The 24286-nt window shown below is 52.3% G+C and overlaps 1 protein-coding gene across 4 annotated transcripts in view; it reads left to right on the top strand.

Moving 5' to 3' along the window:
* DNHD1 (dynein heavy chain domain 1) overlaps window positions 1-24286 on the top strand; it is a 60588-nt gene that overhangs the window by 34191 nt on the left and 2111 nt on the right. For 3 of the 4 annotated variants that reach the window (XM_081859966.1, XM_081859965.1, XM_081859968.1), the window contains 12 exons: window positions 1724-1826; window positions 3555-3704; window positions 3809-3991; window positions 18339-18770; window positions 18883-19324; window positions 19411-19557; window positions 19677-19862; window positions 20219-20397; window positions 20583-21548; window positions 21647-21818; window positions 21898-21984; window positions 22333-22534. In XM_081859966.1, the coding sequence (XP_081716092.1) occupies window positions 1724-1826; window positions 3555-3704; window positions 3809-3991; window positions 18339-18770; window positions 18883-19324; window positions 19411-19557; window positions 19677-19862; window positions 20219-20397; window positions 20583-21548; window positions 21647-21818; window positions 21898-21984; window positions 22333-22534 (3249 nt within the window). The remainder of the gene's footprint in view (window positions 1-1723; window positions 1827-3554; window positions 3705-3808; window positions 3992-18338; window positions 18771-18882; window positions 19325-19410; window positions 19558-19676; window positions 19863-20218; window positions 20398-20582; window positions 21549-21646; window positions 21819-21897; window positions 21985-22332; window positions 22535-24286) is intronic. The other variant, XM_081859967.1, reaches the window with a different exon arrangement.

Here is a 24286-nt window from a genome sequence, read left to right as displayed (position 1 = left end):
ACAAGGGGGAGGCCAGCCAGGCAGGCTGCTATATGCTGAGTTGAATAGGATCCAAAATGCAGCAGTCTGATTGGTCCTAGAACAATAGGATTCAGAATGCAGCAGTCTGATTGGTCCTAGAACAATAGGATTCAGAATGCAGCAGTCTGATTGGTCCTAGAACAATAGGATTCAGAATGCAGCAGTCTGATTGGTCCTAGGAACAATGCAGCAGTATGATTGGTCTGCAGGGGCCACCCAATCCAGCTCCAGGTGGAAGTGAATCCACAACCTGATTGGCCTACAGGAGAATCCCGGAATTAGCCAATCACATGCAGCCCATTGAGTAAATAATGAATATAAAGCAGATATTTTAGGGGAACTTGCATTCCTCCTCACCACTATGAGCTGAATAAAGAGCATGAAATCCACTCTCGACTCCGAGTATATTTCACATGCGCTGCGCTGGCCTTTCTTGTGTTTGCCGCTGCCACTGCTGCCTCCCGTTCAGCTTTGGCCTGTCTCCAATGGGCCACTAAGGCCCTTGTGGGGCAGTGTGAGGAAGCTTGGATTGTGGGGGGTGGCTCAGAGACCAGGGGCGGTGGGGGACTTGGATTGTGGGGGGTGGCTCAGAGACCAGGGGCGGTGGGGGCTGAGGGAACACTCCACAAGGGAGGGGGTTCCAAAAGGGTGAGAGGCTGCCAGCTCTGCAGGCAAGGGGTGGCACAACTGGGCTCCTGAGCCCCACAGGGGGGCCGCAGAAAGAAGGGAGTTGGTCAAGGGAGCTGTGGACCCCCAAAGGTTGAAAACCTTTGGATTAGATAATAAATGGAGGTATAACAAACATAATAATGTGTAAGAGGGCATCAAGGAAAGATAGGTTGGGAAGTCCATACAGGATTTGATAGGATGTAAATATGAATGTACAGTGGTACCTCGGGTTACATACGCTTCAGGTTACAGACTCTGCTAACCCAGAAATAGTGCTTCAGGTTAAGAACTTTGCTTCAGGATGAGAACTCCGTGCTCTGATGGCGCGGCAGCAGCAGGAGGCCCCTTTAGCTAAAGTGGTGCTTCAGGTTAAGAACAGAAGGGTGGTGGATGGTGCTGGGAAAAGGAATTATCTGTGGGATTGAGTGTAGGTATGTTGTAGGTTTGTAGGAATGTTGTATGAAATGTATGTTTGTATGCTTGTATATTTGTAATATATGTGTATTAATGTTGAATTATTTTAACAATAAAAACTTTAAAACATTTTTAAAAAAGAACAGTTTCAGGTTAAGTACAGACCTCCGGAATGAATTAAGTACTTAACCCGAGGTGCCACTGTATGATGTATATTGAAAAATGCATTAATAAATAAAAAGGGCCAGGAAGAGTGACGGAGAAGGTCCATCTGTTAGTATTTTGCAGGACTTTGATTCACAGGATAGGTGAGTTTACCTGAAAGACCTTTGTTCATGGGTGCAGGAGGGATGGAGAGGAGCCCTTGAAGGGAAGCAAGAGTTGCCAAGAACTAAGGATTGCCTCCTCACCCCATGGAGAGGAACTTCAGTAGCCCCCCCCCCCCAGTTGCATTCTCTGTAGGCATCCCTGGTTCAGAGGGCGTCACGTATCTGTCTTAGGCATCCTATGAAGGGACTTCAGGCAACCAGATTAACTGACAGGCCTGGGTGGGTGCTGGACCCCCGAGTCCTGTGCCCCAGACCCCCTCATGGGGTGCTTTCCCCCCCCCCACCTGCAGGATGAAGATGGCCCTGCACAAGATGGGGGAAGTGAGCAAGAAGCAGCAGGAACACACGCGGGACGTCCGCTTCCTGCAGCAGAAGCTGGTGAAGATCAAGGAGGTGAGTGAGGTCGGCCAGTCCTGTTCCACTCAGTTGCTGCCTGCCTGCCTGCCTGCCTGCTTGCAACTCTCTCAGCTCCCAGCACCTGGAATTCACTGGGCGCCATATTCAAGTGAAGGACCTGGTTCAAAAGGCTTAAGAGCTGCTCCTCCAAAGCGACTGAAGCCCATTTTGCCCCAGCAGCAGAGCAAGACAAGGCGTCTGCTGAGGGCTGCCTTTCCCCACCAGCTGGGTTTTGTGGAGAGCTGGAAGTCTTCCCAAGGGGAGGCTGCCCATAGAGTCTCCTCCATCAGAGCATTCTCTTCTGGGCTGGCACTGACCAATTTACTGGAGCAGAAGGAACTGCAGGAAAGAGGGATTTGAAAGGAAGCTGGGAACAGGGCAAGGCTTGTAAATAAGATTTGGATATTCAGAATGGCATCAGGAAGAAAGGGGAAATCGTCTTTTATCCCATTCTATTGTGGAGGGTTAGAAACTATAGAAAGTGGATTTGGACAAACCATAGAGGCCAACCTGGCTCACAGCATGTTGGGTGTTTTGAATCTTGGGGAGACAGAGGCTGTGTGAGAAGGTGGTTTCCATGCCCAGGAGTCAGATCAGTTGTCTGTTCTGGGCAGGGCTGCCCTCTCTCTGAAAAAGCAGACACATAGCTTGGGGTACTCCTGGGTACATTTTTCAGTAGAGGCTCCAGCAACTGGCTAGGAATGCCTCTGACCAGCTAGCTGCAGCCCACACGCTGGACTACTGCAATGAGGTGTTGCCTGTGAGCTTGGTCCAGAAGCTCCAGCTAGCACTGAAGGTCGCATCCTGGCTGCTGACAGGGGCATCTGCACTGTCTGCCCACACACGTGGGTCAGGTTGAAGGGTCCTGTGTTAATATATGAAGCCCTTGACAACTCGAGGAGCCCTTGGGTCCCAGCTCCATCGCAGGTCACCTGGAGGAGTGCTGCTGGTTGTCTGCTGTCTTGCAGGGCCCAAAGTGGCCTCCCTGAGGAGTCGGGCGTTCAGCGCTGCCAGTCCCCCTCTTCCAGCAGAGACGCGGGAGACACTCTGGCTTTGGATTTCCAAGTCTCTCTTGAAGACTTCTCTTATGCAGACTAGCCTATGCAACTGCTTGAATTTGATTGGCTAGTGACTTTGATGTTAATTTATATTTTATCGTATGAATTGGTGGTATATAAGTATCTAAATATATAAAAGCAAGGTGGGTCCCACAAAGCAAAATCCTTTAGCTGACAAAGGCCAGAGTCGAGAGGTGTGTCTTCCCGTGAGGATGGCCGTCGTCTCTCTGGCGTCAGAGGGCCCAGAATCCAAGTTGTGGTGGATCATTTCTTAGGTATTTATCCCTCCCCGCTTCCTCTCAAAGGAGCCCAGGACAGCAAACAATAGCAAAACAATCAAAAGCAATGCACAGATTTTTAAAACAGTGGATTTTCCTCAGTGCTAGGCTGAACAGGGATATTTTAAACTCTAACTGAGGCAGATGCACCTCATCAGAGAAGGCTGCCCCCCCCCCCCGCTATGTGTGAGAGAGGCTCTTGGGCACCCATCGTGCCAGTGCGCTTCCCACAAGGAGCACCAGAGCCGACCACAGTGAGAACCGGTCGCTGGGCTGGATGTGGCCTGAGCCAGCGTCAGCCAGGTGTCCTGGAGATACTGCTGCGGTTTAGGGGGTTGGTGGCTTTAGGGTGGTCTCCTTTCACCCCACCTATCCTCCTTGCCTTGCAGCAAGTGATCTGCAGTCAGCGGGAGGTGGAGCGGGAGCAGGAGGTGCTGAAGCAGCAGGAGAAGGAGTGTGAGCTGTACGAAGTGCGGATCGACGCTCTTACCAAGGAGCGGGATGCTCTGGAGAAGGGGAGGGAGCTGGCCATGAGGAAGGTATGGGGGCATGGGGGGGGAGGTGTGGCAGAGGGGGCAGGTGAGGAAAGCCCAGCCTGAAGGCCATTGCCCGCCTCACCCCAGAGTGACCCCTCTCTTTTCAGGTGAACAAGGACTACAAGGAGGCCCTGGCAATGCTGCGGGTGCAGGACATTGAGGAGCTGCGCAGCTATCGCCAGCCGCCAGAGACTGTGGTCATGGTGACGGACATCCTCTGCCTGATGTTTGAGCAGGAGCCGGGCTGGGAGAATGCAAAGCTGCTCCTCAACAGGGACAACTTCTATGAGGTGAGGCCCAGAGCCCTTCCTGTGGCTCCTGTGCTCTTGGGGCTGGCCCAGCAGCCAGAGCCGCAAGGCCCCACTTCCCCTCTGGACCCTAGCCTAGACCAAGAGGCTGTTCCAGCTGCGCCAAGTCCTTGACAAAGGGAGGGGCAAAAGCAGCCTGTTTCCTCCTGGGAGGGGGTGGGGAGGCATGGCTAGCGAAACAGCAAATGTGGATTTGATTAGCATGGAACTACCAGTGGATAAAACCTGAAACCATCAGCTGCAGTAAGAGAACAGGAAAGTAATTGAGCACAAGAGAGATACTGCAAACACATCACTGCAGTCCTCACGAAGCATGGGGAATATCTTTAAGGAAGAAAACATTACACTGTATATATAAAATTATCCCTCAAGGGTTGTAGAAAAAGTGGGGCTTGCCTTTTGCTCCTCCGGGCGATGCGGAGCGCTATAGCGGAAAACTGTCAGGCTAGCGCTTCCTTATTTACGGAAGGCTTTTAAGAGGTGACCCTCTAAAGGGACATCTCTAGGGTTGGGGAGGGGAGATGCGTGTATGTGTGAGTGTGGTGCTTGTGTGATACACGTGACAATGGAAGGGGGGGTGATTCCCGGCGACAGTTCCCCCCTTCGGAGATAAGATTGCGAAGGTAGGAAAACCGCGCAATCCTTCTCTCCGCACAAATCAATAAAAGTTTGACATGTCATACCTAGAGTCTAGATTCTGGAGGTCCTTCAAGGGTCCCATTTCGATGGGGGTCGACTGGGTTCCGGGTGCTGGCGGTCTATAGGTGGTCGTCAATCGCGGGCGATGGGTTGGAAGGCAAGAGCCGCAAGTTTGACAGCACATCGGGAAACAGTGGATTGCGCAGCAGAAGACAGCAATGCAGATGGTTACAGTGATGAGGATCAGGAGCCCGTTCCCTAGGAGTTGTTTTATCCAGCCAGACCCAGGCAGCCAGTTCCACAACTGGGTATCTGACAGTCCTTCATGTTGGATGTCTCTAAGCTCGTCCGTTAGTTTGTGGATGTTGTTAAGGTGTCCAGTAATATTTAGGGTTTGATCGGACACGTGTGTGCAGCATTCGGTTCCGACAAGGGCACAAACGCCTCCTGTCGAGGCAAGAACGGAGTCCAAAGCAAGGCGGTTCTGTATCGCAGTCTGCCTGACTTCCGTTAATTCCGTCAGGATAGATTGAGTAGCCGCATTGGACTCTTCCATGAAATTTAGTAGGATGTCCGTTAATTTAAGGATATCGACGTGGTTGGAGCCGGCTCCATACGCAGGAAAGAGAGCCCGGCCATAAGTTTCACTATTGGCTGCCACGTCGGAGAGTTGCGATAAGTCCTTTGCCCTCTTATTGCGTCTCCTCCCGGGGGGTAGGTCTTGTGTGACCCAGACTCCAGGTAAGATTAGGCCGAGATAACAAGTGCCGCGGGAGTGGGGACTGGCCCATACATAGCCGCGGTGGCCACAAATCCAGAACAACCCCTGTAGGCACGAGTCTATGCGGCCAGTGAGGAAGGTGCGGAAGAAACAGTGGGAGACCGGGGAGGGGCTCCAGGAATCAGGTAAGTCCATGCAGGAGCATTTATTATTATTATTATTATCACGCGTTTCCAGGCGGACGTTAAGGTGGGGTGGGTAGAGGGGTTGCCTTGGTGCCATAGGGTAATCCTGCCATTTAGAGCAATATCAATGGTGTACTTACAGGTGCTCTCGCCGATGACTTTGTCATTCCCGCTGAACTTCCGGCAAAGGTCACCCGTTGTGGGTCCGGTTAGGTAGATGTACTGGTGGGTCAAGTTCACGGCAGTCAGGTTCCAGGATTGCACATCAGCGGAGAGGTGTTGTTGCAGGGTGAGGGGTACTCCAAGAAATGGTATGCCGCTGTGGAGGTGTGCAGGAGCATTGGCACAAATCCAGCACTCATTGGTCGTTGTCTGTTTTGCAATTTGAGAGATCAGTTTTACGTAGGTGTTGGAGTGCCAAGTGGATAAAAGGTCATTATTGTCAGGGTTTTCGGATATTGACAGTTCCCCCCTTTGTCGAGGTGCGGTACCGGGGGGGTGGAGGGGGTCTTGGCGGAGCAGGTAGGTGAGGTTCGTGGTGAGACCTCCACATCTTTGGGGTCCTGTAGTGTCCCATTCTGCTGGAGGTGTAACGGAGTGATGCCAGCCTTCAAGGTACGCTTTCCCGTCCCAACTGGAGGCGAGTCCGATGTCCCAGACACAGCAGTACCTTCGGAGGCAAACTCCCTGTAGGATGGTTTGGCGGGGAGTGGAATCTACTCGTTGGCAGTAAAACCCATGGATTAGGTGGTCTGTGGGGTGATTTCGGTCAGTATAGACTGACTCACCGCCACCATTGTCCAGAAGTGTCCAGTTTAGAGTTTGTTTGGGTGTACCATCAGAAAAGAGTACATAAAAACCATTGAGGCAGTGGGCTCGGTTCCAAGGGCCATCTCTGGTGAGGATGAGTTTGCCAAGTGGCAGGTATGAGGGTGAGCGAATAAAAAGTTCCCAGGTTTGGTGAATAGCGAGGGTCGGTAGTATGGAATGTCAAAGGAGAACGCGGGTTTCGGGTAAGCAGAAATCAAAATCTCCTAGGCGGTCCGGTGTACCTCTTTTCACCATATCAACAATTCCAAAGTCTAAATATTTGTATTCCATTGGTAATCCAGGGCATGAGCCGTGTGTTGTTATGGTGTTTTGAGAAAGAGTAGAGGTAATAGAAAGGACGAGCAGGGTGGGTATGGTGGTTGTCATTGTAAATAGCGGGTGTTGTCAGGCCACGGAGCTGTCAAACGGAGCTGTCAAACTGCAGAGCTGTCAAAATGTAGAGCTGTCAAACGGAGCTGTCAAACTGCAGAGCTGTCAAGATGTAGAGCTGTCAAATGGGGCGTGTGTTTTATGAAATCTGAGGCGAACTGGGGGTTGGTCGTCCTGGTCGGCTGCTGTGATTATTTCGGAGGTCCAATGGGCTGATGTATGTGGCGGGTCAGGTCCGGTCTGTTGGGCCTGATTCGTGCCCCGATCTGGTCCGGTCTGTTGGGCTCGATTCGTGCCCCGATCTGGTCCGGTCTGTTGGGCTTGATTCGTGCCCCGATCTGGTCCGGTCTGTTGGTCTTCTTCTATATCAGTGTCGTCGTCTGCCGGTTGGCCTGGGACGTAGCAGGAGGAGTCGTCTGAGGCGGGTTCGGGTGGCGAAGCGGGCTTGCAGCGAGTGTGATGTAACCAGGCTGTCTTTTCTGCTACCTTAACAGAAGTTGGAGTGGTTAAAAGTACTTGGTAGGGGCCCTCCCACGTGGGCTGTAGGGGTACCTTATGGTAAGTTTTTGCCAGTATCCAATCCCCTGGTTGGTACGGGTGGATGTTCTCATCTAAAGGAATGTTTTGGCCTGAGGCGGCGTATTTGTGGAGAAGAATGAGTTGCTTCTGGAGCTGTATTACGTATTTAGTTAATTCTGACTCGCCCACCTCTAACTCTGATGTTGGAAACTGGGTATTATATACTGGGGAGGGTCTTCCGAATAGTAATTCATAAGGAGATAGTTTTAGGTTTCCGCAGGGGCATGCTCTTAGATTATGCAAGACTAGTGGAAGGGCATTGACCCATTTGATGCCGGAGTCTTTACAAAGTTTTCCTAGTTGTGATTTTAGCTGCTGGTTCATTCTCTCCACTTGTCCGGAGGAAGGAGGATGGTATGGGGTATGTAACTTCCATTTAACCCCCAGGGCGCTCGCGACTTGTTGGATTATATCTGATGTGAAATGTGAATCTCTGTCGCTGTCTATGTGTCTGGGAACTCCAAAGCGGGGTATGATTTCTTGTATTAGATTCTTTGCGACAATGTGTGCAGTTGCCCTGCGAGTAGGGAAACATTCCACCCACCCAGTCAACTGATCAATGATGACCAAAGCATGCTTGTAGCCTTGGCAAGGGGGTAGATCTATAAAGTCTATTTGAAGGCTTTCGAATGGAACGAAAGCCCATGGTCTTGCCCCCGGTGGGCACCTGGCGGTATGTTTTGGATTAAAACTCTGACAAGTGTGGCAATTCTTTACGGCAGCCTTAGCGGCAAGAGCTAGACCTGGGGCATACCAGCAACGCTGCATTGTGTCGATAAGTTTTTCTCTTCCCCAGTGGGTGCACTGGTGCAGAACCCTTAAATGTTTGGGTACCCATAGCCTGGGCATTATGAGTCTTTTATCCGGAAAATACCAAATGCCATTTTCTGAGTGGGCCCCTTGTTCTTCCCACCTTTTGATCTCCTCTGGGGTCGCAGTTTTGTACATCTCAGTGAAATTTACATCTGATAAAACTTGTGGTCCCTGGAACTCATTGTCTGCAGAGAGGGACTGAAGGGCTGCCTCCTGAGCTGCGTGGTCGGCACGTCGGTTACCTGTTGAGACTGAGTCCCTCCCTTTCGTATGTGCCTTGCAATGTACTACTGCAATAGCTTCAGGAAGGTGTATAGAGTCCATGAGGCGCTGTACTAGGGATGCGTGTGCAATTTGAGTACCTGCCGCAGTCAAGAAACCCCTTTGTAACCAGATCTGTCCTGTGGCATGCACCAACCCGAAGCAATATTTTGAATCTGTGTAGATGGTAATTCTTTGTCCTGCCCCTAATTCACAAGCTCTGATCAGGGCGATTAGTTCAGCCGCTTGCGCACTGTATTTGGCATGGACAGGTCGTGCCTCTAAGATCTCGCTGTCGGTGACTATGGCATATCCGCTTTTCCGTTCCCCTCCCACAACCTTGGAGCTCCCATCAGTATACAGGATGAGGTCAGGGTCTGTTAAAGGAAGGTAGTCAAGGTCTTCCCGTGGTTTTTCCACATGGCGGACTATTTGAGAACAATCGTGATGTGGGGTGCCGTCGTCAGGGAGGGGCAAAAGGGTTGCAGGGTTGAGAGAGTTTACTCTTTTTATGGTGACGTTTGATGGACTGAGGAGGATGGCCTCGTATCTGTTTAAGCGTTGTATTGTGAAACGTTGGCATCCTTGCAAGCTAAGGAGGGTAGCGACAGCATGGGGAACGTTCACAGTTAGTTCGTGCCCTAGGACAGTTTCTTGTGCTTTTTCTAGCAGCAGGGCTGCAGCTGCTACAGCTCTAAGGCATCCCACGTTTCCTAGTACAGTAGTGTCCAGCTGAAGACTGTAATAAGCGACGGGCCTATTCCTCCCTTGAAATTGTTGTGTAAGGACACCCGAAGCTACTCCCTTATTTTCATGCACGTATAGAGAAAAGGGCAGTCTATAGTCCGGGAGCCCAAGGGCAGGTGAGGTTCTTAGTTCTCTCTTAATAGATTCGAAGGCTTCAAGCGCCTCTGCAGACCATTGTAATTGATCCGGGGCATTGTCGTGTGTCATTGCTGTAAGGGGACGGGTGAATTCTCCGTAACGCGGAATCCATGCTCGGCAGAATCCACTCATTCCAATGAAACCTCGGAGTTGTCTCTTAGTTTTTGGTAGGTGTAATTTGGTTATCGCCTCAATTCTGTCTGTAGTTAGTGCGCGGGTGCCCTCCCCTAGGATGTGGCCGAGGTATTTAACTTCCTTTTTATAATATTGTATCTTTTTCGGGGATACTTTGTGTCCCTTTTGTGCTAGTATGTTTAGGAGGGCTATAGTGTCCCTTTTGCAGGATTCCAGGTCCCGTGCACAGAGTAAGATGTCATCAACGTAAAGCCTCAGGGCAGAACCTCCAGGTAGGGTTACGTCTGACATATCCTGGTGTAGTATAGATGAGAAAATGGCCGGGGATTCTACATATCCTTGGGGTAAGCGGGTCCACTTTAGTTGCCCTGTCTGCCATGTGAAAGCAAAGAGGAATTGGCTTTCTGGGTGCACGGGGATGCTAAAAAAGGCGGAACATAGGTCTATGACAGAATAGACCACAGTTCCCTCCGGGATGGTGCTTAAAAGATGGTGTGGATTCGCGACTACAGCGTGTCTGGGGATGACGAAGGAATTCACGAGCCTGAGATCCTGTACCAAGCGCCATTTGGTGGGGTTTGTATTGGGCTTTTTGACAGGAAGAAGGGGGGTATTACAAGGAGAGGCACATGGGACTAAAACTCCCATCCTCAAGAATTCTTCAATCATCGGGGTCAGTCCGTCTATTGCGTCCGGGGGAAGTGGGTATTGCTTAGTGCACGGGAAGGGTAGATCCTTCTTGTAGTTGATCTTTACTGGTATTGCGGACTTTAGGAGCCCCACGGAGGTTGACTCGGTTCCCCATAGAGAAGGAGAAACGCTGTTTAGTAATTCGGGCGGAAGATCAATTGCTGTAGTGTGGGCTTCCTGTAGGATTCCTTGAAAGCTGAAGAGGGATTCGTTTGGCATGTGTAAATAAATCCCTTCTTGGCCACACTGTATGGTGGCGTTTAATTTGCAGAGCAGATCCCTCCCCAAGAGGTTGACGGGGAGGTCCAACGGAAACCTTTGCAGGTTTGGAAAGAGGGCAGTTCCGGGGAATTCCATCCAGCCCCATTACAGTTCTGGTTTCTTCCCCGGGGATCAAATGGCTGTTAGTGAGAGTGGAATAGGCAGCTCCCGTATCTAAGAGGCAATCGTACGATTGGCCATCGATTTGCATAGTGCAGATTGGATCGGAGGATGATAGTTGCAAGACGGGGCAAAGAAAGGGGAAAGAGGCGGGATCTGCTTCTAGTTGTCAATGCGGTTGATATTCTTCCATCACCATTTCATGAGTTGAATTAGTGGTGCGGTTTGTCGGTTTGAAGGGATTTATAGGATCTTGAGTGGGGTTCCTGGGTCTTGGTTGTGGAGGGGGTGGACCCGCACGATGTGGCGGCTGGGTTATAGGTGGGATATATCCATATGAGGAGTTTGATTCCCTGGGCTTGGGGTAGACAGGGTCCCTATAATCAGGTCTGTATGTTTTTGTGTCCCTGTACTCTGGTCTTGTAGTTTCAGTTAGCAAGGGGCAAAATCTCCTTATGTGTCCTATTTCTTCGCAGATGTAGCAGATACGGTGGTCTCGGAGTTCGGGTCCCCTTGGTTTGCTTTTGTCTTTGTAAGGGGGGACCCCTCCTGCATAAGCTAACACTCGCGGAGAGTCAGGCTTCTGATCTTTCTTTCTCCGCTCGTCCCTTGAATTAAAGACGGACTTGGCGATGGAAAGAATTTCGGTTATGGTCTTTCCATCGTACCCCAGGTGCGCGTTTAGGGCTTTCCTTATGTCTGCCGTCGCTTGGTCCTTGAAGAAGCCTTTAACTATGACTTCATGTTGGGGACTCTCCGGGTCTATTCCCCCCCAGGTTTTTATTGCGGAGACCAAACGGTTGTAATAGTCTGATGGATGTTCCTCGGGTCCTTGAAGGACAGCTTGGACTTTAGTCCAATTTACAGTCCGCTGACCAGCAGCTTTAATTCCATCTAAGATGGCTTTTTTGAATATCTTTAAACCCCATATCCCGTCGTCAGTATTATAGTCCCAGTCCGGATCGTTTAGTATTGTCTGGGTAGTCAGGGGGGCCATGGAGGCGGGTCGATTCGGTTGATAACCTTCCCGAGTCAATGCTTCCCCTGCTTTTGCTAAGATCTCTCGTTTTTCCGCTTCGTTAAAGAGGGCCCCGAGTAGCATGTGAACATCTGCCCATGTGGGGTTGTGGGTCGAGAAGATGGTGGCCACTTGGCGGTGGCATTTATCGGGGTCGTCCCGCAGGGAGGGCATCTTGTCGGACCAATTCATGAGGTCGGACGTGAGGAAAGGTTGATGCGTGAACACCATGCGGGGTGGATCTCCTGCCCTCACTGGTGGTATGGGCAGTGCCCTCAATGGGAAAACGCCCTCTGCCTCCCCAATTAGTAGGTTTTCCTTTGTTCGGGTCCTGCTGGAGACCGGTCCATCTGGCCCTTCATTATTAAGTTGTCCGTTCGGAGGGGCAAGGACATTTAATTTAGAGTGATCTCCCCCCGCCTTAGATGTACTCGGGGAGGTGTCAGGCAATGATTCGGCTATTCCTCCTCTGGGAGGGTCAATAGCAGCAGGACTAGTTATATTTTCCATGGGCTCCGTGCCCCCTCCGCTGGTTCCCGCCCTAGGTCCCGGTAATCGGGGGGGGGCTCTTGTTTCAGGGTAGTAAAAGGGAACAAGGGTCCTATCCAGTTGTTCTTCTTGGGCCCTGATTTCATCATATGGGGGTGGCCTAGCCGTTTTTAGAACAGCCATTTGGCGGGCGATTTGAACTTGCTGACGTTGGAATAGCTCGCGGGCTTCAACGAAGAGGTTAAGGTAGTAGAGCTGGCGAGGCTTTTCGTCGGCTAAGTAGGACTTATGTGCTTGCATTCTTATGAGGTTAAAGGAACCATGAAGCGGCCATTGGGAAAGTGGTTCCAGGTGGTGGGTGAAAGCGACCCACGATATGTTACAGAGATCCCTCAGCTTGGATTTGGAGAGTTCCTTTCTCCCTCTCAACTCCTTCCAATTTAGGAGGACAAATTGTAGAGGGGTATCGGAGTCCTCTCTAGAGCGGAAAGGCTTCGTAGAAGCCTTGTCACCAGGAGGAGTCCAGTCAGAGTGTTGAGAAGCGTGGGCTCCCATTACTCTTTTCTACAAAATGGGGTTTCGCTAGCGATGCACACTACAGACAAAGGGTAAACAGACAAAGGAAAACAAACAAAAAGAGGGAGAGAGGGGAAAAAGGGTAGAGAAAATAGAGTTCTTTCAGTAATTGAGGTACCTCGGTTTATCTCTATTGAACCTATTCTCGTCTATTTTGAACCACAATTAACCTAACATCCATAATTCTCAAACATCAGCCTTGAATTCACGGGTCTCTTCCTTTACCCGATACTCAAACACAAATCCTAGAATTCTACTGCAGTACTGCTTACACAACTGGTCCTAGTGTGGGGCCCCAATCCGTGAGCCGCCCCTTTTTCCCTCCACGACAGCCTCCTGCCTAGCCTTTGAGACTAAGTTCGAAACCCCTACTGGACGCTTGCGCAGTGCAATGCCAGATTAGGGTCCGAGAAAATGAAGGTTTTGGAAAGGAAACAAATGACCTTGCTTTCTCACGTACCCAGGTCATCCCTAACAAAGGTCGCCAGGCAGGAGGGGCAGCTTCGTTTGCATAATTAGGAGAGAGAGAGAGAGAGAGAGAGAGAGAGAGAGAGAGAGAGCGCTTTGAAGGACGCCTCCGGACGACTCCGAGAGAGGGACGTCAGAGAAAACAGTAAAGGGCCACACTTTCCCGGACTCAATTCCAAGACGGAAAACGGGGGAGAAAAGGGATAGAGAGATTAAGGCGTCCCTGGACGACTCCGAGAGGTAACGCCGGAAAACAGTAAAATTACCACAATTTCCCCGGACCTGTTCCGCGTAAGAAATTGGGGGGAGAGAAAGGGAAAGGATTTGATGTTCCTAGACGACTCCGAGAGGCAACATCAGATAGTAAAGTTCCGCGCCCTCCCTGGCCACTTTCCGAAAGGGGAGAATCGGGGGAGAAAAGAATAGAGCTAAACGTTCCTGGCCGACTCCGAAAGGTAACGTCAGAAATGAAAGAAGGAAAGTCTGGCTGTCGTGGAGATATTACTTTCCACCCCCCTCCCAATGTGTTTTACTTCAAACCATACTCACGTTCGAAGATGTCCCCCGCAGATCCCGGGATCCTTTTCTTTTAGCCGGCTTTTACCTCGCCTTTGCTCTCTCTGGTCGGGCTTCTGGTGACGGTTGATTACCGCCTGCAAAGAGGAGGCAGGGAGAGGAAAAAAGGATCCCTGGGCTAAAGTTGCCCAGTGGCGCCCGATCCCCTCTATCTCCCCTCTCACCTCTGCAGGAGAACTAAGGGTCCCTTCGTGGTCGCCAAAACTGTTACCGGAAAATCAGAGGGCTCTCTTGGACAAATGAAGACACCGACCAGAGCAATTCAGAGCAAAACAGCAGCCAGTAGGCTCGGTCTTTATTAAGAGAAAGACTGTCGCGACAGGACTCCCACCGCCCACGAGGTGAAGCAAGATGGAAGCCCCGAACAAAAGAAGATCCTAACTTTTATTAGTTGCTAATCCCTCAAGCTACACCCCCAGAATTACATCATATTTACATCATGATTACATTAAAATTAGGAGGAGTCGAGGAGGGGCTACACAGGTAATCCGAGTGTCCTGACACCTGGCCGGAGCCTCCTCTCCCCTCCCCACATGAGTCATTTTCAAGAACAAAAGAGAAGGGCAAAGTTTCCTGCCCCCTGAGGGGAATCCGGTCAGAGCCCTTTGTGAGAGTCCGCGCAGAATACACTAAAAGGTGCAGCTTTATTGTGTCCTTGATAGCCTCCTGTCTGGACCCATCATGATGGCTATCAAGGCAGTCACGACAACCGAGAGGAATCGCTGAGTACGTGACCGCTCAGTCGAAGGATTATGGTTGCCCAGCATCAGGTCACCCCCCTTTGATAGCCCTAGAGATATGCAGTAAAATAAAAGTGGTCCGATGAAAATCCAACGTACGGTTGATTTTTGATGAATATAAAACGGCGAAGACTTTGAAGTTCAAACGAACCCCAAGTTTAGGAAACAATGTAGCAAGATCTTGATTGGATCAGTCATGGTTGATTGAATTCGGAAACATTGTATCAGTGAGCTGTCAAACAGGGAAACAGCGAATGCCGGCTGCAGTACCAGCGCAGCCGCCACCAGGGGCGCTGTTCGCTAATGCTGATTGGTTGAAGCGGTAGTCGCCCGGTCTACTCAGGTTAAAGATAGGGCGATGCGGAGCGCTATAGCGGAAAACTGTCAGGCTAGCGCTTCCTTATTTACGGAAGGCTTTTAAGAGGTGACCCTCTAAAGGGACATCTCTAGGGTTGGGGAGGGGAGATGCGTGTATGTGTGAGTGTGGTGCTTGTGTGATACACGTGACAATGGAAGGGGGGGTGATTCCCGGCGACACCCTCAAGCCATGATCAACCAGAGGAGAGTGGATGGAGGCAGGATCCAGTGAAAGCAAGGCAGATCTTTATATTTCTGTTGCAACAGAGTTCTTCCCCCTCCTCTTACTGTATTTTGGATATATCTGTTAGGTTCAGTCACTTCTGTTGAACCATTTTTGTTTATTTTTTTTTTAGAATAATATTTATTCAGGTTTTAAGACATTACAAAAAAAGCAAAAACACAATACAAAAAAACCAAGCCATTTCCATGAAAAAATGCAAAAAAAAAAAAAACCAAAAAAAACCAAAACCAAAAACAGATAAAAAGGGGGGGGGAATTAGAAAATACATACACTCAAAACAGAAAGAAAAAAAAACAAGTTAAACCTTTACATAATTTCTTTCTATGACTTATTTCCTTCACCTCCTCACACCTCCCCTCTTTGTTTTCTAGTTCAAATAGATATTTCAGCAAATCCTTCATCTTTATTTTTATCCTAATAATTTATCTTAATATACTGTAATTTTCCATTCTCTCTTTCACCAATTAGCCATCCACTTTTACTTTATTTAATCTTATTTCTCATTAAAACTGATATATTTAAACCTATTCTCTTAAGACATTTCCCCTAGGGTCATAAAAATTCCATTCCACGATTTCTCCATCTCTCATTAAAAACAATTTTAAAAAAAAATTCTCAATATATACACTTTATATTCCCAATTTTCTTTCACCGTCTCCCCTCCCCGGTCTCGGCCCCTGCCAACAGTTCCATCGGCTTACAACAGTCCATCAACCTGGAGATCTCAAATCTGAGGCTCTTAAGTCTTTTTCATGTCCCATCTGCCGATCTTCTTGATGATCTTTAATATTAAGAAGCAGTTCTCGGGGGAGCTCCAACCCAACGAGTTTCCATAATTTCCATAATTAAAGATAGGGCCCATAAAGTATTCCCAATCTTGTTCCACACTTCTTCCGAATCCAAAGGCCCCAGAAACTTCGGTCCCCTCCTGGCTCAAATTCATATCCCAAAAGTCATTTGATCCCCACATAGGGTGATCTTTCCACTTTTCATTTTCCAAATCAAGCCAGGCTCCCATCTCCAAAAACTGGCTTCTCCTAATTACAGTCATGTAAGGCCTCGACATGTAATCCTCCAATTGTCTCTGTAGGGTTAAAGCTCCCCCTTGCATCACTTTAACAACAACTTTCTCCTTCTCTGGTTCTTCAATTTGTTCAATTGAGAAAGATTCTTGTGCTGGATTCTTGTTGACTTCTTTACTAATGCCCACTTTTGTTCCCAAAATATCAACGCTGGTAGCCATGGCATCTATCTGTTCATGCAGCTTTCCCAACAGATAAAATGTCCTATTCAACTCAAGCGTAACTTTTTTCTCCACCGACATCCTTGATATGTCCAAGGTCAAAGCTAATTTCTCAGAGTTTTTATCTTTAGGCTCCCAGCTGCATTCTTGTGACAATGTTCCAAAACTCCCTCTAGAGGAAAGCAGTCTATCAATCCTTCCAGCACAGTCCCAAAAGTCTCAAAAGTAAATTAATAACAATTCCAATTGCCTTCCCTTCTTTTTAAACGCAGAAATGGACAATAGAAACAAAGTCTTTCTTTGTATCTTAACAGCTAGCTGTCAAACCTTTCTATTCACCGTCGATGGGCTCCTCGCGGACCTCTCCCAGGTTTGGAGACGTGACGCTTCAGTTCCTAAATTTTACCTTCTCCAGCAGGCTTCCCCTGCTTCCAAAGGGAGTATAAGTAATAGTTTCAATCAGTGAAGTTTTAATCCTTTACGTAGAACTTTCCAAGACTTTAGTTAACAAACTCTTTGCTTCAGTCTATTTACAAAAGGGGGAGGTGGACTTCCTGTTTAGACCTTCCCCCGTTCCTTGCCAAATTTAATTGTTTTAAAAACCTAATTTCCCGTTCTACTCACGGGATATTATTTGAAATCCAATTGTCCACAAGAAAAAGTCAGCGCTCTCCGGCGACGGCTGTGCGGCTTCACTCCGTAAAAATAGCGGTTGATTCAAAACACCGTGCCGCTCACCCCACGTCGTTTCGAAGCCCCCAAAAAGGGGTTTCTCTGCGGGTAGGGGGGGCGCTCCTGGTGTCAGCCAAATCCCACGTTCCCAGGCTTCCTCTGCCTGGGATTTTTGAAGGGTCTCCGCCTTCGCCGCGGCGGCAAGACCCGATTTTCGCGGAGCGGGTTCCTCTCAGTCAGAGGAGCTCCGCCATTGCCGATGGCGCTAACCCGGAAGTCCCTGTTGAACCATTTTTGTCTTTAATTTCTTTTCTTTCTGATACATACTGGTTGTTAACAGTAAATGCTTACACATCTCTGGTTAGTAATTCCTTCTTTGCATGGTATTTGCTTTATTTCTTTTGGTTTTCAAGGTTTTCAAGGAGGGCTGCACCCAAGAACAGAGAAGCCCACAGGAGCCGAGAGTCTAGCTGAGAGTATATAGATTGGGCTCATTCGGTCAACATTGTGCACTTAAAGCTTCAAAAAGCTTTTGATATACAGTGGTGCCTCGCAAGACGAAATTAATTCATTCCGCGAGTTTTCTCGTCTTGCGATTTTTTTCGTCTTGCGAAGCACGGACTTTGGAAAAGCTTCAAAAATCACCAAAGTCTTCAAAAACCTCAAAAAAGGCTGCCACACCGCGTGCTATGAGTTGCTCCTCGAAGTGAATGCACAGTTTTAAGAAAAAGGAAACAAACTTGCAAGACAAAGGAAACAAACTTGCAAGACGTTTTCGTCTTGCGAAGCAAGCCCATAGGGAAATCCGTCTTGCGAAGCAACTCAAAAATCGAAAAACTCTTTCGTTTTGCGAGTTTTTCGTCTTACGAGGCATTCGTCTTGCGAGGTACCGCTGTAGTCCCTCATCAAAGACTCCTGAGTAAGCTTAGCAGTCAAGGAGTAAGAGGAGAAGTCCTCTTGTGACTATGGAATTGGTTAAATCACAGGAAGGAAAGAGTAAGAATAGATGGTCTGTTCTCTGAACAAATACACGTGTAATGTGGAGTGCCCCTAGGATCAGGATCGGGACACAAGCTTCTTAACTTGCACACAAACGACTCAGAGTTAGAGCTCCACAGTGGGGTGTCCAAGTCTGCGGACAATACTAAACTGTTCAGAGTTGTTAAAACAAGTAGAGACTGTGAAGAGCTCCAAATGGGCCTCTGCAGACTGGGTGAATGGGAGGGGAAATGGCAAAAAAACCTCATTTCTGCATGGGCCTGGGCATCTCTGGAGTGGCTCCCATGCTCTGTGACCAAAGGGGCAGGGAAGCCAGGCAGAGGAGAGGCCATTTGCAGGAGGCCGGTTGCTTTAGCTTGGGGCATTTTAATACAAGCAGCCTAGTGCTTCTTGCACCTCATTCCTTGGTGAAAAAGCCAGGCCAGGGTCCCATTCCCTCCCTCTGCTTCCCCCTCCAGGATCTTGTCTTCTACCCCAAGGACAGCCTCACCACAGAGCTCTTTGAGGCCTTGGGCCGGGCTGTGACTCACGAGCGCATCTCTGAGAACAGCCTATCCAGAGCCAGCCAGGCTGCTGCCGCCCTCTTCCAGTGGATCTCGGCCACCTACTGGTACCACTGGGCCCTGCTGGACTGGCAGCCGACCATCGCACGGCTAAAGTACTGCGATGCCCAGATCAACGCAGAGAAGGTGGAGCTGGGCGACCGGCGCCTGCACTCGGAATACCTGAGAGATGCCACCCAGCTGCGCATCAAGGAGCTGAAGCAGAAGCAGGAGCGCCAGGAGAAGCTGATGCACCAGCTCACCCACTCCCTGCAGGCCAAAGAGGAGGCCACCACCGTCGAGAGCTCCGTGGCCGAGCACATGGCCAGCTGGACAGCTGTCACAAGGGTAAGCGGGGCGGGCGGCTGTCCACCCATGTCCCCCCCCCCCCCGTGCCCTGTGAGGCGAGGGTGCCGTTCTCCGAGACTCAGCCCTCTGGCGCCTATGCTTTCCTTCCTAGAACCTGGAATCCCAGCGCACTACTGTCTATGGCGATGCCCTCCTCTCCGCAGCCAGCCTCTCCTACCTGGGCCCATTCCCTCCGCAGCGGCGGGAAGAGCTGCTGGAGAAGTGGCAGGCGGTGTGTGCCGGGGCTTGGGGCCCCCTCGGGCCGGACGACGTGAGGCGGCTCCTGCAGAAGGAGCTGCCCTGCCCTGGCCCAGCTTCCCACAGCGATCTGCTGCTGGCTGTGCAACAGCCCCTGCATCTGGCGTCCCTGCTCAGCTCTCCTCCAGAGCAGCGTCTCTGGGATCGGGTCCACAAGCCCAAGGTCCCCAGCAGCCGCCTGGTGGGCATGATCCTGCTCTCCAGCATCCACTCTCAGGCTCACCGCTGGCCTCTGCTGGTGGACCCCGACAAGCAGGCCTATGTCTGGCTGCTGACATCCAGAGCTATGGAAGAGGGTGAGTGGGGTATGCGGGGGGCGGGGGGGGGGGTCAGGCACATGGCCTTGCCTGCAGGGAGCTTCTCATCCAACCCCTCTTTACAGCGGATTCTCAGGTCTATGCCATCTCTGACCTGGTCCCGGACATGGTGGAGCAGGGCAGCTCCATAGAGATCGCGGAAGACAACCTGGAGGTCCTGTCGCTCACAGACCCAGACCTGGAGCAAAGCCTCTGCAAAGCAGCCAGCCTTGGTGAGCGGAGGAAGGTGGTGCCCCTGCCGCCGCTCGCCCCCTGGGAGAGTGCAGTTCTCTTTCACCAGCACCTCCAGGAGCTCAGGCAAATGTGCTGCTTGGCTCCCACCTCCTCACAGGCACCCCCGTGTTGCTGACGGACTTTGAAAAGAACGTCCCCTGGTGCCCAGCCCTCGAGGAGCTGATGCAGAAGGAATCGTTCGGAGGTGCCCTCCACTCAAAGTCAGTGGAGGACCTGGCGCAGGTGCCCCCCTGCTTCCGCCTCTACCTGTGCACTGAGCTGCCTCTGGAGGCTTTGGCTGCAGGTAAGGGAGGTGCCCAGGGGCCCTCCTGGCTCTCATCTGTGGAATCCCTCCCCAGGGAGCTGAGGTGGGTGGAGGCGGCTCAGCCACTCGCTGCTCACCCTGAGAGCGATCTTCGGCTCCCCTCTCAGAGAGGGTGAGAGGCTTTGGGGAAGCAAAGCTAGAGTCAGCAGATCTCTCGCCCAGCATTGGAAGCTGCGTTTTCAAAGCACGGCAGCGACCTACTTGGGTTCCCCAAAGTGTGGGGGGACAAGAGCCACAGGTGCCTCCACCCCGCAGCCAGCCATCGGCGGAGAGTGGCAGGCAGGCGGGTGCCTGGGACGGCTGGGCCCTGCCTCCCGCCTGGCTCCTCTTTGCAGAGGTGGACCACGAGCTTCTCAAGAGCCTGAACGTGATTGACCTCAGCCTCAGCCAGGAGGCCCTGGAGGAGCTGCTGCTGGTGGAGGTCCTGCGGGCTGAGCGGAAGGAGATCCTGAAGAACCAGCAGGCCTTGCAGTTTGGGATCCTGCAGCTGGAGGGGAAGCTGGAGGCCACGGAGGTGAGGCGGGGGCTCCTGTGGCTTGGCGTGGGGAGGTGGGGCGGCCGTGGAGAGGCCGCTCAGCCCAGCCCCGTGGCCCTTCCCCGCAGGAGGAGCTGGAGGCAGGGGCTCCTGTGGCTTGGCGTGGGGCGGTGGGGCGGCCGTGGAGAGGCCGCTCAGCCCAGCCCCGTGGCCCTTCCCCGCAGGAGGAGCTGGTGGCCCTGATTGCCCAGCCGCAGCGCTCTCTGCTGGAGGAGGAGAACTTCATGCCGATGGTGCGGCTGCTGCAGACGCAGATCCAGGCCCTTCATGCCACCCACCAGCACATGGTCTCCCAGCACCAGGACCAGGCGGCGCTGTGCAACAAGTACCGGATGGTGCCCCGCCTGGGCGTGGCCCTGCACCTGGCCCTGCAGCAGGTCTGCCGCCTCCACCCCTCCTACAGCTTCCCCAGCAGCATCTGCATGGCCCGCGTGCGCCAGGCGCTGCTCTCCACCAAGCGCCAGGAGACCACCAAGCAGGAGTCGCTGGAGTCGCGCCTCCTGGAGCTCAGCAAGGCCATGCTCCACCACTGCCTGACCGAGGCCGTGCCCTGCCTGCGGGAGATAGACCGCCTCCTCTACCTCTTCCTGGGGGCCCTGGCCACGCTGAAGGTCTCTGGGGAGATCACCCCGCTGGAGTGGCTGGCCTTCTGCCAGGGCCTGCGGGAGCCGGCGGCCAAGGAGCTTCTGCAGCCGCCGGCCGGGGTGCCTCGCCCCAGCTGGGTGAGCACGGAGGCCTGGGAGGAGTGCGGCTTGCTGGAGAACGTTCCTGGGTTCCAGGGGTTGCAGGCCTCCCTGGCTCGGCAGGCCGCCCAGTGGCAAGAGTACTTCCGCCTGCGCTCCACCATGGTGGGGCTGGCCCTGTGTCCCAGCCACGCCCACCTCAGGCCTTTCCAGCGCGCCATCCTGTGGCGCATCTTGTGTCCCTCTGCCATGAGCAGCGTGGTCTCCGCCCTCACCACCTGCTTGCTGGGCTGGTCTCTCACCGAGGAAATGGCCATCACCTACCCGTACTCCTACAGCCGGGCCAACAAGCCCATCATCTTCCACACGCCCTCAGCCGGCTCGCCAGGCTGCTTCATGCACCCGCTCCTCTGGATCCAGCAGATGGCCACCCAGCGGGGACGAGGGGTGAGCCGGGCACCAGGAGGGGAAGGGGCAAGGGGTGCAGGTGTGTCAGTTGGGTCCCTCTGGGAGGACAGAGCAAGTAACCAGGCCCCACCCCGCAGGGAAGTGTGGTAGTCATCTCCTTTGGCACCCCAGATGCCTGCAAGCGGGTTTGGCGGACGCTGCCCATCTGCAGCAAGAGAGGCAAGTGGCTGGTCTTGACCAACTGCCACCTCCAGGAGCACTGGGACCCCGACTTGCTGCAGCTGCTGGACCAGTTGGTGAAATCCTCAGGTGAGGCGGATGGAAGCAGCGGGAGGTGTCTCCCTCCCCCCGGCCAAAGCCCCTCTCACCTTGCCCTCTTTTTGCACAGGCAAGGTGCCAGGGGGAGGCCTCGAGATCCACACCAAGTTCCGCCTGTGGCTCATCACTGCAGCTGATGCCCCTCATTCCATGCCAGGTACCAGGCCAGGGAGGAGGGAGGGAGGGAGGGAGGGAGGGAGGGAGGGAGGGAGGGAGGCTGGCTCATGTCGCAGTGGGGCAGGGCCAGAGGGGCTTCTCCACACCCTGCCTACCCCTTGGGCAAAGAGGCGCACTGCCCCCTTTTGCATCTCTCTCTCTCTCCCAGGGACCCGCTCCCTCTTGCTCATTGTCATCTGGGCTCTCCCAGTGCCGCTGGCTCTGCCACAGGGCCTTCCACCTGCCTCTGCGGGAGAAACAGAAGCTGAGCAACTTCTCATGGCCTCGGCTGTCCTTACTGTTCCTCCCGGCCTCTGCTGTGGTGGTTGATTCTCTTCTGTGCCAACAGAACTCCTGAAGCGCAGTGCCACCTCCCTCTTCTGCGACATGCCACTGGAGCTGAAGGGCATCCTGGCACGCAGCCACTACTGGCTACAGGGGCGAACCCAGAACCTAGACACAGAGCAGCGGCTGCCCCTCCTCGCCCTCTATGGGGTCCTGCTCTACAGGCAGACCTATGCCCAGTGGACCCAGGCAGAGACATACCTGTGGTGAGTGACGGAGGTGCTTGCCCTGTTCAGCAGCGAGGCAAAGGGCCTGCCAGTCCATCTCATGGGAGCTCGGAAACTCCTCCTCTGCTTTATGCTATTGGAAAGCACCCTGAATCACCACCTGTGGGCTCCCCAGTCTTCCCCTGCTCTTGGAGCTGCCTGTGTGGGCTAGCAAACCAGTCCTTGCCCACAGGGTTGCCCCAGAGGGGGCTGCTGGCTGCAGGGGGCGGGGGGAGCAGAGTGGGGGGCGGGGGGAGCGGCGGATGAGGGCTTGGATCTCCCAGCTGACAGGCAGCCAGGGAAAGGCCGAGGGCTTTCTCCCTGCAGCCCTTTCTGGCGGCAGCAGCAGCAGCAGCAGCAGCAGCAGCAGCAGCAGCAGCAGGAGGAAGACCCCTTACCTGTGCCTCACAGAATTCAACAGGGCTCCCCAGAGCAGGTGAACTGGAGGGTACCCGGGACGCACCCATGGAAGCTGCCAAGTAGGATGAACCTAAGGAGTCCTGCAGCAGCCGGATCAGGCCAAACGGGCTCCATCTGTTCTCACAGTGACCAATCCAGAAGGTCCTGAGCAGGAAGGGACACCATGAGCTCATTCCTGCATTGGCCACAGCAGTCCAGACCCCACTTGTTAGGGGTTTCTTTTGCCCCAAAGTACATCACTTTTCCTTGAGCTGTATTGCATTTGCAATAAAGCAAGATGAGCGCCACAACCCCAGAGTTGTCCGCTACTGGACCTAATGGTAAGGGGTCCCTTTACCTTTACCTTACATCACTTTTCCTTGCATTGAATTGCATTTGCCATTTTGATAGCCCCTTTGACCAGATCCCTTTGGCGTTCCTCATAATCCCGCTGGAGTTTAATCACCCTGAACAATTTTGTATCAACAGCAAACCTGGGAACCTTACTGCTCACACAACCCTCACAAAAAAAGTTTAAAAGCACAGGTCCCAGCATCAGTCCTGCACAGCACAGAGGGTGTAAGAGCCGCCGCCTGGATCAGGCCACCTAGCCCAGCCTCCAGTTCCCACGTGGCCAACCAGAGGCAGAACAGGAGCCCCAGAGCCCTCTCCCTTCCCGCGGCTTCCAGCAGCTGCCCCAATGGTGGAGGAAGAGAATTGCCATTGTGGCTCCTCTTTAGAGATGGTGGCCGCCATTGCCTCCTGCGAGAGCGAGGGCCATCGTCGGGCTGTGTGCTGCAGGAAGAACTTTCTTTCATCTGCCCTGAATCTTGGACATCCACGAGCTTGAAGGTTATGGAAGAGGGAGAAGGTTTTCCCCTTTCCACTTACCGTGTGCCATGTTGCCCCTCACTTTTGAACTAAAAAGTCCCAAATGCTGCCCCCTTTCCTTGTAAGGGAGTCGCTCCACCCCCTCAGGGGGCCCCTCCTGAATCTTTTCCAACTCCGCAATGACCTTTTTGAGGGGAGAGGAGGTGCCCAGAAGTGCATATAGTTCTTCCAATGTGGGCACACACCAGATTCCTGAAACGGCATGATGATACTGGCAGTTTTATTCTCAATTCCTTTCCTACTGATCCCTCGCATGCAAATTTCCTTTTTCATGGCTGCCACACTGGAATACTTTGTACATCCCACAATTGGGAGAACCACCTATTTATTCTTACTTCCTGTTTCTTAACCTGTTTCCCACTGATCCCAAAATGAAGTTTACCCAATAATCTTTCATAGAACCAGAATCGTAGGGGCGCCCCAAGGGTCCTTTAGTCCAAGCTCCTGCAATGCGGGAATCAC

The sequence above is a fragment of the Podarcis erhardii genome (genome assembly GCF_964252035.2).
Source record: "Podarcis erhardii genome assembly, chromosome: 4".
Lineage (NCBI taxonomy): Eukaryota > Metazoa > Chordata > Lepidosauria > Squamata > Lacertidae > Podarcis > Podarcis erhardii.
The sequence above is the reverse complement of the archived record's forward strand: the minus strand, read 5'-3'. Positions and strand labels throughout refer to the sequence as shown.